At 34.6% G+C, this 16,650-nt stretch overlaps 3 protein-coding genes and 1 pseudogene across 6 annotated transcripts; 2 read left to right on the forward strand and 2 right to left on the reverse strand.

The window, feature by feature from the left end:
* Positions 1-1,848: 1,848 nt before the first annotated feature.
* Positions 1,849-3,386, forward strand: LOC110819370 (expansin-A8). Its single transcript, XM_022048533.2, has 3 exons — positions 1,849-2,105; positions 2,339-2,651; positions 3,008-3,386. Exons 1-3 carry the CDS (start codon positions 1,958-1,960, stop codon positions 3,309-3,311), a joined length of 765 nt encoding a protein of 254 aa, XP_021904225.1. The 5' UTR covers positions 1,849-1,957; the 3' UTR covers positions 3,312-3,386.
* Positions 3,387-4,572: 1,186 nt separating this feature from the next.
* Positions 4,573-7,480, forward strand: LOC110819392 (appr-1-p processing enzyme family protein). The gene is made up of 7 exons (XM_022048561.2): positions 4,573-5,051; positions 5,837-5,885; positions 5,965-6,067; positions 6,152-6,247; positions 6,335-6,409; positions 6,624-6,693; positions 7,253-7,480. The coding sequence occupies exons 1-7, from the start codon at positions 4,710-4,712 to the stop codon at positions 7,325-7,327; spliced, it is 810 nt and encodes a 269-aa protein (XP_021904253.1). The 5' UTR covers positions 4,573-4,709; the 3' UTR covers positions 7,328-7,480.
* Positions 7,481-7,971: 491 nt separating this feature from the next.
* On the reverse strand, positions 7,972-11,147 carry LOC110819371 (Reticulon family protein). Of its 4 annotated transcripts, none has more exons than XM_022048537.2 (6): positions 10,967-11,147; positions 10,751-10,884; positions 9,732-9,886; positions 9,488-9,629; positions 8,822-8,891; positions 7,972-8,430 (listed from the first exon to the last, which is right to left on the reverse strand). In XM_022048537.2, exons 2-6 carry the CDS (start codon positions 10,841-10,843, stop codon positions 8,264-8,266), a joined length of 627 nt encoding a protein of 208 aa, XP_021904229.1. In that variant the 5' UTR covers positions 10,844-10,884; positions 10,967-11,147; the 3' UTR covers positions 7,972-8,263. The 4 variants fall into 4 exon arrangements, with proteins under 4 accessions (XP_021904229.1, XP_088068845.1, XP_021904228.1 ...); XM_088212719.1 differs by having other exon boundaries at positions 8,822-8,910; positions 9,514-9,629; positions 9,732-9,912; XM_022048536.2 differs by having other exon boundaries at positions 9,732-9,912; positions 10,967-11,145.
* A 2,479-nt stretch (positions 11,148-13,626) lies between these two features.
* On the reverse strand, positions 13,627-15,232 carry LOC110819168 (protein DETOXIFICATION 53 pseudogene; annotated as a pseudogene).
* Positions 15,233-16,650: the final 1,418 nt, after the last annotated feature.

Below are 16,650 nucleotides of genomic sequence, written 5' to 3' on the forward strand. Positions count from 1 at the left end.
TTGATCAAAGAAAAATAATTATATATATATACATATACTATTAAAATATAACTGCATAATTAATTAGTTAACAGACGGAGGTGATACCCATAGCATCTTTATTTCTCATTTGTTTTACTACCATCAGTTCTAATAGATACACACACACACACACACACACAGATATATGTATATATATATATATGTATATGAGTCTGTAATTTAGTACATACATGTAGAATAATATTATAACATCTCATATGCTAATGAAAATGATGCACGAACATTAAGGGACCGTGAAGAGCGGGACATGCATGTGCTCGTAACATGGTAGGCCCTGTCCAAGATCTTCTGATTCTACATCATACATCATACGTACATTTCTCCATCTTATAATTAATTTTGTATTATCCACCTACTTTTTTTTTAATTAATTTCAGATTAATATCGACCCTAATAATCCATTTGTATTAATTTGAATGATTTAACTGTAATTGGATCCTAAGTGTTTGATTAATACAACTTTCGAAGTGTTAAACGTTAATTACTAATGAATCTTTACTCAATACCTCGACAGAAATATTTGATTGGATAAAAGACAAATTAAATTCATGACAAAAAATTTGATTAGAAGTGAGTATTATCCGATTTAGATTAGAAAAACAGATCCGATCAATTAAGTTCGTTTTGATTCAAACTGAATCATACAATGTCTAATTTAGTATTTAGTTCAAAAATTTTTTATCGAGTACAATATGATCTAGATATATTAATATGTTTTAGTATTAAAAAGTAAAATCATAAGTACATAAAGAATATATATGTAGATTATATATAGTATGCAAATAAAATATTAAATATATAAATAATATAATTAAAAATTAAAATTTTTTCAATCTAATTTAATATGATCTTATCTAATTCTAAACCGATGTTTACTCCTAATTACGAAGCCTTAATCCCTTAGATTAGTATGGCTGTGTGTACTGTTTAGATTAACACATTCACATCTTTACATTAATTAGGATCAATAGAATTTCTATGGTTAGCATCCCTAAACCTCTTAATAAACGAGACCAAAATCAAGACAAGTTAGAATCTATCACCCGAGCACTAATCCATTAAGAGGAGGGATGTCATGCATGCCTTTTTTTGAATTATATATTTTTACATGCAATAACATGAATATACATGATGATATATATAGTACACGCAACATGTATGAGTCAAACATAAACTCATATATACGTCAGATTACATAAATACAATCAAGGCTTGAAGTGCGGAAGATTAAGTAGTAGAGTTTACTAGAAAATTTCAGTCCAACTGCTATTTGTACTTTTGAGATGAAAAACAGGGAAGGCTACCAGGTTTGAGTTGAGAAAACCCAAATTCCCCAATCAAACGCCTCAAAGATTTGCGCCATTTCAGGAGATAAACGAATGATTTAAGCCACAAAACTCCATAGTAACACACGACTTCCCAGTCAGCCTTATTGAAAACACAAAACAAAATCAACAATAATATATATATATATATTTATATATGGGTATGTATATGCATATATATATATATATATGCATGTGCAGGTGGGGGCCATGAGGGCAGCAGTTGGAGGTCTAACCGCAACACTTGCATGTGCCCTTTGAATCCTGTAAATGATCTGAAAATCTCGTCTATATGATCAGATCGTATATATCATCAGTTTTTTTTTTTTTTTTTTTAAATTTTATTATAAAAATGAAAAAAAGTTTGTGGCTTGAGAATCTTCAAACGTTAGATTGCTGTATTACTTTTCCCTCGCCCATTACACCCGTCCACATCTCACCGCTTTACGATCTTTGCCTCTTTACTTCCCTATATATACACACCTACATACACCCTCTTCTGTACTCAAATCTTCTTCTTCAACTGCCTCTTCTCTCTTCTTTTTCTTCTTCTTCTTCTTTACTCTCCAATTCACGAAAAGACAACAACAATGGAAAACATTTCAGCATTCTCCATGGTGTCTCTTCTCTTTGTCCTGCTAATCAACTCAGGTCTCCCCGTGGCTTATGCTGACTATGGAGGCTGGACAAGTGGCCATGCCACATTCTATGGTGGTGGTGATGCATCCGGCACCATGGGTATGTTTTATATTTCATAAATATCATTACCGTCTTTCTATCAGAAACCTCTTATCATCTATATTTTCACAATTCTACAAAAAAAGAAAGTGTTTTTTTTTTTTTTTTTTTTTCTTTTAGAACATTTGGTATGAAGAATAAATTGCAAAAGTGATGTATTCGTTTAACTCTGCCCAAGGAATAGCTAGGTTTTTAATGTTTAATTTAGGTGGGTTTGTTATGGTGTGTTGCAGGAGGAGCATGTGGGTATGGCAACTTATACAGCCAAGGGTATGGGACTAACACTGCAGCACTCAGCACAGCTCTGTTCAACAATGGTCTAAGCTGTGGAGCTTGTTATGAGATGAGATGTGATAATGATCCTAAATGGTGTCTTCCTGGAACCATAACTGTTACCGCTACCAATTTCTGCCCTCCTAACTTTGCCTTGTCCAATGATAATGGTGGTTGGTGCAATCCTCCTCTCCAGCATTTTGACTTGGCTGAGCCTGCCTTCTTGCAAATTGCTCAGTACAGAGCTGGAATTGTCCCAGTATCTTTCCGAAGGTAATTAACTAGTTCATTCTCACCAAATACACAGACTCATTTCCAGATTTTCAAAATTAGAAAGTTTTGTTCAATTAATTGATGAAAGTCACATCCTTTAAAGCTTTTATCCATTTTTAGATAAACTTGCAGGACCCACGGGGTTAAAACAAAAAGGGTCACTTTTTTGTGTCAATCCATTGATAAAAACCACAGCTTTTTTTATACTATACACCCTTTAAAGCCCTAATCCATTACAACTAAACAAAACCCAAGTCCTGAAAATAGAACTAGTATCCATAAATGTATAAAGTTAGAAGCTTTTGATAAAGACACAGTCTTTAACATCGTTATTTCTTTCTTGGGTGAAAAAACAGGGTATCCTGTGGGAAGAAAGGAGGAATAAGGTTCACCATCAATGGCCACTCTTACTTCAACTTGGTATTGGTGACAAACGTTGGAGGAGCAGGAGATGTTCACTCAGTTTCAATCAAAGGGTCCAAGACTAACTGGCAATCCATGTCAAGAAACTGGGGCCAAAACTGGCAGAGCAACTCATACCTCAATGGCCAAAGCCTCTCTTTTCAGGTCACCACCAGCGATGGCCGAACTATGACAAGCTACAACCTTGTCCCTGCAAATTGGCAATTTGGGCAAACATTTGAGGGTGGTCAGTTTTAGATTTTGATTTCTTTTCTTTTCTTTTCTTTTCTTTTTTTAAAGAGCAACGAGACCAAACAAGAATGGCTTTTTTCATTTGATTTGTTTGAGAGTTTTGTATATTGTGATGTGCCATTGTTTATGACACTAAGAAAGGGGAAGGTATGAGGGAGAAGAGATAGAAGAGTAGGGTAGGCTTAAAAAAGTCCCACAGGAACTATCTACTGCTGAGGTGCCTTATTTGGCACCCGCTAAGCCTTTACATATATATGCTTGTTTAGGGTTTGCCAACTATATTATAGTTAGCTACTCGTATTATTTGCTTTCTTCATGGCTTATTGGCCCAAATATCAATTAGCCAAGTTGGTATATTCTTGTGTAATCCAAACTGGTGAAGCTTCTTGTAACTTTCGATAATCAATCAAGAAACTATTTCTGAGAGCATTTTGTAAGCGCAAAAATTTAAATACTAAATAAAATTTTTTTTTTTAATATTGTACAAATAAATGTTTATGTAAAATTAAAAAAGAAATTGATATACTTAAAATATCGTAAATTTTAAAAGATTAACTAATTTTTTATTTTAAAATATTCAAGTTAGTTTTTATATTATATTTTTTAATTTTAATTTATATATATTTTAAAAAATTTAACTTGATATCTCATTGTTAATATATATTAATAAAAACTCTTATGACCTATTCTAACATTTGTCAATTTTCGATTTGGTCAATATTCATATTAAATATTAGGTATATGTTTATGTAATATTTGACATTGAAGAAAATTAATTTTTAAACTATTCTTTGATAAAAAATTAAAAAAAATAAGAAACATTAAAAAAGAAATACTTAGCCCACAGATAACGGCTTTGATTCGGATTATGGTAGTTGTCGTTGTCTACGAGCAAAGTACTTTTTTTTAAATATTTTTTAATAAAAAGTACATAAAAATTAATTATTTTTTATATTAATAAATAAATAATATTTATCAAAAATAATAATTTAATTAAAATATGATATATGCTTAATTCTACATGGTACTTTCATTAATGGTATTAATAATAATTATAAATTAAATTAAATTAAAAATATATTAATTAAAATTAAAAAGACTGATATTTAAATCAATTGAAATATTTTAAAATATTACATAAACAATTTAGTATTTTGACCTTTCTTAATCTATTTCCATTACAGTTCATCTAATTCAAGTTTTACTGCTAAGAAAATTGATTATTACTCAAAGGATTATTGGCTGTTGTTTAGGGAGGACATCCACATAGGCAGGAGAATACCGAGTTGCCTACCGAGGTAAACTCAGTTAGTGAGTCGAAGCGGTACTCATGCATTCGCAGCCGGTCCATCAGAGTACTGATTAGCCGATTCGCCACCTTTCCAATAACCAATCAAACTACAAATGCCTCTGTGTTGTAGATTTTTTGGATCACAGGGACTCATTAGACCTATCATTTCCGCCTCTCCTTCTCTCACCTCCCAACCAAAACCACCTGCCACCCATCTTCCATTTCTCGGCAACCATCATCCTCTTCTTCAGAATACCCTCAAACCCTCATCTTTTTCGCCGTCACCGAGCATTTCCCAATTGAAAAGTTCCGGCCTTGCCAGGTTCTCAACGATGTCTTTTGGGGGAGGAGGCAGTGGTAGTGATGCTCACTTCAACTTGTCTGAATCCACCATCCTGAAGATCCTCAAAGGGGATATCACTAAGTGGTCTATTGATGGATCCTCTGATGCTATTGTCCGTGGTTTTCTCTCTAATTCTTTTTTGGATGTTTTTCAATTTTGATAGTAATTTTGGAATTATCAGTTTGGAGCTTGTTGCTTTGGAATTTTTTTTATTTTTATTTTTATGGCCAATCTCATCGGGAAGACCTAGGATGTAAAGATCATACCATGAGTTATTCGGCAGATTTGGATTCCTATATATCCACTCTTGTGGTACTTCATTAAGCGAGATATATAAGATCCATCTGTATAGATATCATCATCTACATCCAGAAAGCCGTATGCTTTGGAAGAAGCTCGTACAGTTTGGGATCTTTTAGTTTTAATGCTTATGAAGACCGCTGTATTAGACTAGGGATTATTCATGAATCTTTTGGTTGTCTATCAATGGCTAAATTTAAAAATCCAGCATTTTCTTCTTTTAGTAATCTTCATCAAACATAAAATATTGTCTTGTTTAATTAATTCCCTCATGATCTTATCAATGTCACATCTTTTTCTTAATCAAGCAATTAACTTTACTCACAGTGCTTCTGTCTCTTTGAACGAAATTGTAGATTGAGCATAATAAGTAATTTTGACTCCGCAACACTTAGGGTTTGGTTGGTTGGAAAGAGAAAGAAGAATGAGTTCATTTGTATTCTGATTCTACCTTCATAGAATACTGTTGGATTCTATGACTTGAGCCCATGCGGACATTAAAAATGAAGTGAAGCCACCAAAATTATGTGCTATTATTATTTACTTTGTGTGAACAATATATTCATATTGTATTGGCTAAATCCTATGCTTTTGCAGGTAAATCCAGCAAATGAACAAATGCTTGGAGGTGGTGGCGCAGATGGAGGTACTTTATCTTCCTGTCTTGTTAAATTGCTTTCTTACAGAAGTGAACTTGTAATAATCTTTTCTTGCATCCTTGTTAGCAATTCATAGGGCTGCTGGACCAGAACTCAGGGAGGCATGCTACAAAGTCCCACAAGTTCGGCCCACTATACGCTGCCCCACTGGAGAAGCAAGAATTACCCTGTATGTTCTTTAGCCTTTAGTTTTTGTTAGGAGGTTGTTTTCCCCAGTTCATGTATGATTAGCATGCTAATAGAGATCTTGCAGAGGTTTTAAGTTGCCAGCATCTCATGTGATCCACACTGTTGGTCCTATCTATGATGCTCGTAGTAATGCTGAAGCATCCCTGAGAAGTGCATATAGGTAGCTTTTGGTTGCTTCGTTCCTGTGTTCCATTTATTAGTTTGCCTTCTCATTCTAAACAAGGTCTTCCTTGTTTGTTTATTACAGGAATAGCCTGAGAGTAGCCAAGGAGAACAACATTCAATACATTGCTTTCACTGCCATCTCTTGTGGTGTTTATGGGTAGGTTGACTATGTAGAAAGGCCATAAAATTGTGCTAGAAAATAGATAGTGTTCAAGTATAAGATATATGCTAGTCCATTATCTCTCATTCATAGAATTACTGATTGCCGACAGCTCTTACTCTATCCTTGACAGAATCTCAGTATTCAATTCTTCTTGATTAAGTGTCTTTAGAACCTTAATGATCCCTTTTTCTGTTTAAATTTGTTGCAGCTATCCTTTTGATGAGGCTGCAACAGTAGCTATATCTACAGTGAAAGAATTTGCAAATGACTTCAAGGAGGTAATATGTACTTCAGTTTGCTTCATGACATACCAGCCTAGGTTTAAACTGATATTCATAATTTAATGTTACTGTAGTAATAGCTTTGCAATCTTGGATAATGTTAATATGATTAACTAATAGAAACCTAAGTCCCTATGAAGAATTTAGGCCAAGATGACTAGATGTTCATCCTGCTGATATTCATCACATTTGGATATAGATATTCATTTGATCAGTTTCTACTTTTACATAATTATTTTTTCTTAATCATCTTAGGTTTTGCAAAGCTTCTTACTTTCTACTTAGACTTTAACTTTTCACATACCCCATCAACTGAACTTTATCAAAACCATTTTTCCGGATGGGGCTCCTGGTAGATGGTGCTGTATGTGTTGTAGGCTTGTAGATCCCAACAAACCTGCTTACCTGCAATTTCTGCTGTGTAGCAAATCTATTCCTATTTGTAATCATTGGGTTTCTTTGGTGTTATAAAGTCTCCATATGATGCATAGTCTCTGTATAATCCATTATCTTATCCTGCTCGTTAGTGAGGATATCATCCATGGCTGTTTTACAGGTGCACTTTGTTCTGTTCTCGGATGAGATTTACGATGTCTGGGTGAGCAAGGCAAAGGAATTGCTCCAAGGGTAGTGTGGTATAGCTAATAGTTATTATGGCCATATGTATATGTTCTGATCTTTGACGTGGATGAGTTTGAATGTAATGCAAAGCTGGAATTGGAGAGTTATATTGGATCTTGTTGTCTTTGCCTATTGATAATCTATTCATGCTGCTTGTCAAACATCTTAAATCCTTGAAGTAGTCAGTAAGTTGCAGTTGAGGCCTGCTTTAATCTCGGACTAAATGTGCCTATCATGCAGCTGGCCTACAGTGAAATGGCTTCTCCATCATGCTCAATATTGCAGGAGAACATAAGTTTTTTGGTCAGACATTGTTTTAGGTCTTAGTTTGTGGAATTTGACAGTTTTGATTACCATTTGTTTCTTCTCAAGGGTGCAGTTTTCATTACCGTTATCATTGGTTGATCAGTAATTGTGTGATTCACCTTGACTTGAAATTTACCATACAGAGATAAAACTATGGAGGGTCCAAGGCTAGTAACTATTTAAAGTTTAGCAATGAGAAAGAATCCCAGCAGCATATTGACACCCTATTTTGTGGCTAGAAGCACAGAATTACGGATTGCCACATTCCATCCATTTAGTTTGCATTTAACTTAAAATAATGCCGTTACACACTCCAAAAAGAAAGGCAAACTGTTGAAGATCTTCAAGAATCAATAATAAAGGAAACCTTGTTAGGAAAATTTGATAATTGCATGTTCTATAAGCCAACAAATATTTTCCCCACCTTCATTCTGATAAGTAAACAAGCTTATTAGCCTACTTTTACATTAAACAAACTCCGTGTAATAACCAATTTTGACTAAAGTGAACATACACAAGAATGCAAATCTTCATACAAACAAGCTGCCTCTCATTGATGATTCTACAAGATTATGAAACCTCAAAACAGCTCGATATTCCAATTAAGCATTTGCAAATAATCTGTATGAAATCTGTCACACTAGGCATTTTTGTCCCTGGATAGAGTCCGTGGAATTCTTCCAATGACACTATCATCCACTACTTTGTAGTGATGAGAGAATTTTCTTTGGATCATCCCACAATATTTGTCCACACGCTCTTCGTATTTGCTGTACAATGCAGGAAGTGTAATTGACAAAATAGCTCCTGCAACCATGGCAGGCACAAAAAAGTGAGCATCGTAATGGATAGTTTTATGTTCAACATGCTTAAGATTAAATGAAAATCCAGCTATGGGACTTATATTTTTAGACAGTAATATGATTGCAAAAGGCTCCCAAAAGGAACATAAATATAGAAAAGAGTTTCAGAGAGTGAAGTAATTCAACAGAATCATTATCAGGCTATTCTAATTTTTTCGAACACAAGTTCCTAGACTTTTTCCAGAGCCCAAGCCTTTAACCCCTTACCATACAAAGGGAGGCCTGATGTAATTCCAATCAAACAATCAAATGATTATAATGTTATACAAATAAAACTATGTGAAACAAAAGGGAATCAAACATGCATTTAGTTGACTATTGATGAAGTTGCATACCGATATAGGCAAGTGTGAAGAAGGAAAAATAGCTACCAATGGCAGACAGTAGCCACAGACAAACCACAACCTGCCATAAATATATTTTACTTTGAAAATGTTATTACCAAAAAAAAAAAAAAAAGAAAACAGATCAGAAAAGTTAACCAAATAACTTTGAAAATGTTTACACAGAAAATAAACGTTAGCAGAGAATATTATAATTCCTATTGTCATGGGCAACACCAACCCGAATCAGTTCACTGGGCAGATGTATGTGGGTGGGATCCACAGGAAGAAGTGTCCTGAAGTGGGTTGATTTTTTTATTTACTACAATTCTATTTAAGTTTAAATGTACTTCCACAATAAGATCATCATAGTTTCAGTTTATCTAGGCAACGTTTAGATTAGGTTATCTTTAAACAAACTTTGATAAGATTAATCTGATTCTAGAAAGTAGGAGCTGGGATTATGGCTTCCTCTATATATGTGGCTACAGCAATTATGAATAAAGCATATGAACATCAAAGCTATTACGAGCAGTCTCAAGAGACTGAGGGTTTTCTCAAATGAGCCCTAAGTTATCACCAGCTGCAGCAATGTCTCACTTTAGTCTCCTTAGATCCTCTACCCTACCACATTGCATGGATGAAGTAGGTATTCTTAGAGATTGATGCTACACTAACCTTAAAGAAAAGTCGGAAATCTTTACCAAGAGTTATGTCATGAGCCATAAGAAGCAGATTATTAACTTTAGCACGAAATGATGCTGAGGCATTATTAACCATTTCCTCTGACAGAGCTAGCTCTGGCAACGATTGTAGTTGTCTGCAAAGGTAGAAACAGAAACCATAACAGTTAAAAACAGTCTTGCTGATTAGGTATACGAAAAACATGAAATTGATATGTGTATGGGGAAGATGCAAATACTTATTTCTCAAAGCAGCATAGTTGGCGCGAACAAACAACATTATGATCAAAATCAGCAACACATCTGAACATATTGTTAAGAATGGCAATCCCGATCTCTCAAATATGAACCAAGCAACAGTAGCAATAACTAGAATGCCTAGAGAGAAATGCCACTGCTTCCACAGGAGTAAATCAGCAGCTATGGTGAATAAAAAGAAGAAAAAAAGAGCTAATATTTGTTAAACAGCATTCACATGAAAAATACAAGAATATCATACACTAGCAACAAGTTCAAAACTTTGATAAATTACTACAAGCATAGATGAAGTATGAACTGAATTAGTACATAATGGCAATATATAAATGCCAGCTCTACACTACACTCAAATCCAGCAGAGTCCTCGTCTCAATCAATCTATATTGGCCTCAAGAATGTTGGCAAATATGATAAACAACTTTTAAGCCACAAAAATGTTGAAAAGCCAACTCCAAAAACCAGAAGAAATGACCGGGCTCTTCTCCAAGTTTATAGCAACTAGGCATTTTGCGTTAATATCTCCTAATAACATCTCAGTCATCAAACTTCTCCAATCTTCAAATACACAACCCAAAATTGTTAATCTATGTGATACAACTAATCCCCAAGTCCTATCTCTCAAACTCTTCAACTTTCCCTCTAGACACTTTTCTGGTTAATTTATGTAAATTGTAAACAAGTATTATAGCCAGGGCAAGTCAAATTGTGTGCTCAAGTTTTTTGTGACCCAAAAAAGAAAAAGAAAAATCAAATCTTGATTAGAAAGTATTACGACAAAATTGCCACAACCATTTTCAGGTCAGAAATTTTTTCCTCCTGTTATCACCAAATAAATAAAAATTGACAGCATGAACATGCAATTTACAAACCTCTTGAATTCTTAAAAGGGTAAAACCAATTGTTTTATGTACAAAACAATCTTACCAACATAGAACATTTCATCCAATAAAGTTCACACCTTTCAGCATCCACACAAAAGCAAAACAGAGAAAAATTTCACCTTTACCGCCACCCATAAACTGGTGAACTGTAACTTGTCGATCAAATAATCCATAACCCGAAGTAGACGCTGCCTCATTTCTTCCATCTCCATCCTCCTCTATACCATTTGAATTTTCCATCAATTTTCACTTCCTGATACACACCCGTTTATAGACATTATCACACCGAGTCTGTAACAAATTCTAATTAAAAGAATCGAAAAATAAAAGCTGACCTTTTTAAAGCGAGACTGCACAACCCTCGATCGCCGACGACGACGGGAGAAGAGAGAACGGGTTTTCCTTTCACAAGTATAGGATCTGCAGCAACTGCAGGGAAATTGCTGTCCTTTGTCGATGATTGGCTGGGATCAGGTGCTTCGCAGTTTATAGTTCACGCTTGGACTTCTGAATCGTTTATCACATTCACCAATGTACTAAATAATAATAATAACAATTTTGCGGGGAGAAAAAAAGAAATTTTGAAAATTAGATTGAAAAATATTTAATTTTAGTGCATTTATATTTAATTTCGTGTTGTTTTATTTTAATTTTTATTTAACATATATGTAATTATGCATTGAAATATGATTTTATTATTTTTAAAAAATCTATTAAAAAATTTATATTATTAATGATTAAATTGAATAACTAACTTATCTTCTCTAAAAATATTATAAAATAATAATTAATTTTGAAAAAGGTTCAATAATATATCATTCACTAATTAGCAAAAATAATAATTTAGTTTATATATTGTTAATTTTTATTTAATTTCTCATCAATATTAAGTGTTATTATTATTAATTTTAGTATCATAATATGTGAAATTTTTTAAGTAGTTATTATATAAATAAATATTACATTCAAATATGATCTGATATTTTTTTTTTAAATATTAATCTGTTTAAATTAATTTACAAATTTTTTTAAAAAATGAAAAATATCATCTAAATTATCATCAAGGAGTGACCAAATAATTTTTTTTTTTAAAAAAATATATAAAAAATTATTTGACAAAAAAATTGAAAAAAAAAAAATTTAAACAATTATATAAATATACAGACCAAACCAGTATTTTTTACTTTTGTTAATTTGCTAATGCAGGCGTCATCTTCTTTCATGTCACTGGATATCTCTTAATCACGGGTAATCATTGTTCACCAAACTAGGAAAAGGAAACTCGGTCAAGAGTTTCGTCTCACTTCTCTGCGTTACAGGTAGGGCTGAGTGCCTCCCTACTCACTCCACTTTGGTGTATACTTCTGTGAATTACGTCCTTCTTTTTGCTTTTTCATTGAAAAAAATATGACCTTTAGCTCATGTCACTTATCTGGTTGGAGGAGAGAACTGAAAAGAAACGAGGAAATGACCATGAGTTTGATTGTAATGGGGCAACCAGTCTTAGAGATGGACATTTCGGCGGGATTTTCCTTTGTGTCGCAGGAAACTGTGTTTTCGAAGCTCACTGGGTTTCCGTTGTGGTGAGATTTACTCTCTCCCTTTATATTTAAGTACCTAAATACGTAGCAAAGTAGTGTTTTTCTTCTTGGCGAAGATCACATTTGAGAACTTCATCCGGTACTTTTTCGTTGTTAATGGGCCAGTTCAATTCAAAATCTGTTGTTATATCCTCCATGGCAGTATGCACCGGTAATGGAGCATAGAACTTCACCCTTTAGGCTTTTTTGGATTAACTTTTTCTTGTTTTGCCTCTTGCCAGTACCTTCATACTAGAAATGCAATATGTAGTTGAAAATATGAGAGATTTTGATGGTATAAGTCATAAATTTCAGTCTTCTTTGGGAGATTAGAGAAAAACATTAGTTATTGTGAACGATGATTACCCTTTTCTATTGTGAATTTCCTTCTTAAATGGGGAGCTAGATTTATACTTTACATCGTCTAATCTGCCGGCACATATGTCCAAAGAAAATTATCTATTACTGATGGTAATGGCAGTCTTTACGAGATCTTGAGTGGAAATCTTGGCATTTGATTCTTTTGGTCTTATAGATGCTGTGGACATTATATTCTCAGCATAATTTGATTATCTGCTGCTTTAAGCATCCCCCAGAATAAGGATTTTGAGCTACTTATTTCGGTTTATGGCCGGGATGTTTAGTCCAACAGTTTTCAATTGATATAAATTCTCGGTGATCCTTATTAAGAGATTGAATTTAGACTTGGGACGCTAATACCTTCATCTGTATGAGGGTTAGTTAGACATTCCTGGTTGCAAGCTTAAGAAGTTAATCTCTATCATAGTTCGTTTTTGGATCTACCGTTTTGCTAGGTTGGTTTGCCCTTCTATTCTCAAAATATTGACTTTATGGAAAGTGCACACATCACCTTCAGTGCCAACTGCTAACATGTGCCCTTCCCTGAACCCTTGAACAATGACATGTCAATTTTTTGTCGTATGTGGGATCGGTTACTAACTAGTGAAAATATATTTTCTTGCAAAATATGTAGTGATAGTAAGTTCTCGACTTCCTGGGATTACCATAAGATACAAAACTTTTTCTTGTTCGTTCCTTTGATTTGTTACTGATCCTACATATTGCAGGTTTTCATTGTTTATTCTGCTTGATCCTTCTCTTGTTCATTTTAAGCGCAGTCCCTATGATCAGAAAGACACCCTGTAGCCTCAAACACATTTGAGAGTGCAACTATCATAGTCTTTTATCTTTCCGGGATCAGCATATAAATACTAAAGACCAGCATGACTTTTCCAGGTACTAGCAACTATTCTTGCTATTGTTTTTTTCCTTTTTGTGTGTGTGTTTCTCAGTATGCTAAACAATAACTGTTAACAACTTCGTGAAACTTTGCTTGGTGTGCTGCCTTTCTTAGTGATTCCAGGCTAGTTAAGGTTAAAACTGCATCATTATGAATTTATAAAAAAAGTTCATGCACGGGGAGTCCAAAATGTTTATTGATTTATGCTAACTAGATAAGCAGATAGAACGGTACACCCTTAAAACAAAGACCAAAACAGATGTCAAAGTTTACAAAAGAAGCTTCTGTTGCTCTAGTCTAGACTGTTTGGTCTCATATGGAAGGAGTTCACTGTTGTGACTACTGGAGATCAAGGATCAAGTAAGAAGATTAGCTTCTAGATCGTTTTCGTTATCCTCGTTGACCTGAGTTAACTCCTTAGCCCTCTTAGCTTGGTAGTCCCAGTCTGTGAAAACCAGAGTACAGACCATCATGCACACACATGAAGCTTGTGCTGCAGCAAGCCCAAACCACAATCCCAGGAAATCCTTCTCTAATTTGAATGCCATGAGAGCTGCAACTGGTAAACCAATTAGATAGAAAGAACTGAAATTTATGCAAGCACCCACCTTAGGCCGGGCAGAGCCTACTAGTACTCCACATGCAGCTGTCTGGGGACAATTACCTAGCTCACAAAAGCCTAGTATAGGTAGTGCAACGGATGTCAAGGCAAGTACTTGTTTCTCACTTGTATACAGCATTCCCCACACATCTCTTACTGCTAGTGTGAACCCAAAATTCAGAAGTCCACAAACTATTGCTATGAGTAGTCCAGTTTTGGTTGTCTGCTTAGCCTGTGCTGGCAGCTCAGCGCCTAACTCTTGGCCAACGAGTGTTGACAAACCCAAGCGTAAAGAGTAAGGAAACACATAGAGTAATCCTGTTGTTTGAGTTAGGATTCCCATTGCTGCCACACTTGCCTGTGGATTACTAAGGAGACCACATAAAAGTAGCATTATCTCATACCACCACCATTCTAGACAAACTGAGAAAACACTTGGAACCATGAGGGCCAGCAATGGCTGCCAACCTTGAGAGCATTGGGCCTCTGGCTGTGAATTCCAAGGTTTTAGTGCTTTGCTTGAGAGGATGAGATATATAAATAGACCAAAGTTTATGTTTAATGTGTTCCAAGCAGAGGCCAGGGCAACACCCTTAACCCCCAAACGTAAATGTACCACAAGAAAGTAATTGATAAAAGGATGGAGGATCATTGCACAAACTGCTGATATGGTCAAGGGTTTAGTTAGACTTTGAGTCCTTAAGAAAATCCTTAAGGGCTGGAGGTGAGCTTGGGCTAACAATTCAGGAATTGAGTACATTACATATACCTGGGCAACTGATGTAATATTTTGATCTTGACCAAGCCATAGAAGGATAGCCTCCATTGATAACCACAATAGCGAGATTGGAATAGCTGCAATTAGTAAAAGGAATACAGTCCTTTTGTAAGTTTGGCTAAGAACTGCCCACCTTCTTGCGCCATATGCTTGGGAACATACAGGTTCCATTGCCATAGCTAGCCCCTTAATGACAGAATAGCCTGTAATGTTTGCAAAGCCAATCGAAAGCGAACCCCCTGCTAATTCAATGTCCCCTAAATATCCTAAGAAGAGCATGGAGACAATTGACTTGGAGAATAAAAGCAGGCTTGTCATCAATATGGGGATTGTAATTTTTCCTATCGCCGTTAACTTCTCCGCCATCTGTGTCAAAATCATACATGGAATGTTAAAAATTTCTAAATCAAGAACATAAATTGCATAATCTAGGTAACAAAACATAGTAGTCTGTTTGGAATATGGGACAGACTGGATATACCATTGTGCTTGAGAGGTCACACCACGAAAAGAAGATTTCTTCTGTTGGTTGCTTAGGAGGATAGAATTCCTTTGACTTCTCTAAGAAATGAAGGTCAGGTACAAAAAGCAAGGATGGAAGAAAATGGAGTTTAGCTTCTTTCTTCGACTTTAAGAATTTCACCCAAAATTTTCTTACGCTCCTTCATTCACTCATGCTTCAAATTGAAACATATCCTTGAAACCCTATTTTGATTCTTGAGAGGCTAGAAACCCAGGACAAAGAAAAAGTTTGATTTCCCTTGCAGGTTTTGGACTACAAGATACAAAAATAACGTTCGGACAAATAAAATTTGGACTCGAGACTATGGTTGACAGCTGTGCTGCTATGTGTTTGTATTGCAGGGCTTCGATATTTATGACTAAATTGACTGATCTCCTCAAGTTTATGTTAGCACTTTAACATATATGCTATGGCTTTCCTTTCCTTCCAAGTATGAAGATTTTTTGGGGAAGCTGATTAAATTACGTATCATTTCTATTATTTACTGAGGTCTGTCCCTTCTTTTTGACAAATTCGACCAAGGAAAAACAAGATATCTTACCTTGTTTGCTAACCTGGTGATATTCTTATCGTTAAAATTTTTATTCATTCTCCTTAGTTTCTTTCTTTGTGTGATCATATCTCATTTCTAACCGTCTTTCCTTTTACTCATAATGCTACCTAGTTATCATAAAATCATAGTCCTTAATTGATTGATAGGTTACAATGCATCCTGAAATTTCAAGACACTATTAAATACTTAATTTTCTCTTTGATTATGGCAGTGGTGTTTGCCTTTTTTCGCTGTAGACCAATATGGTAATTCGGACACAATAGCATCCTCACAAACGATTGTTGAACAACTAAGACCATGAATTTCTCACATGCCACTCATTGATCACATGGTTGAATGTAATAAGTATTTCTTTTTGTTGCCTTGGCTATTCAATGTTATCGTAGTAATTTATACTAAATTGTTTACCATTTCTTTTTCTTTTTTTTTTTTGAAATAACTAAATTGTTTACCTATTAATGATTTCACTAAGATATTCAGATTATATTTAGGGAGAGATTTAGTTTTTCATTGACAGATTGTTTGATGACTACTGTTGATTTTGTTGTTTTCTGCATTACAGAATAATTTTTTTTTTCTTTGATAATAGAGAAATAAGATGACGTATTCTTGCAAAACTATTGCCACAATCTGCTGATTTTTTGGTCACTAATCTCACATGTCCAAATGAAGCAATGACAGAAAATATGGTTCAGGAAAGATGTACCTGGTTTGCGGGAGCAG

Source organism: Carica papaya, chromosome 2, assembly GCF_054855325.1.
Source record: "Carica papaya isolate Zhongbai chromosome 2, ASM5485532v1, whole genome shotgun sequence".
Classification (NCBI taxonomy): Eukaryota; Viridiplantae; Streptophyta; class Magnoliopsida; order Brassicales; family Caricaceae; genus Carica; species Carica papaya.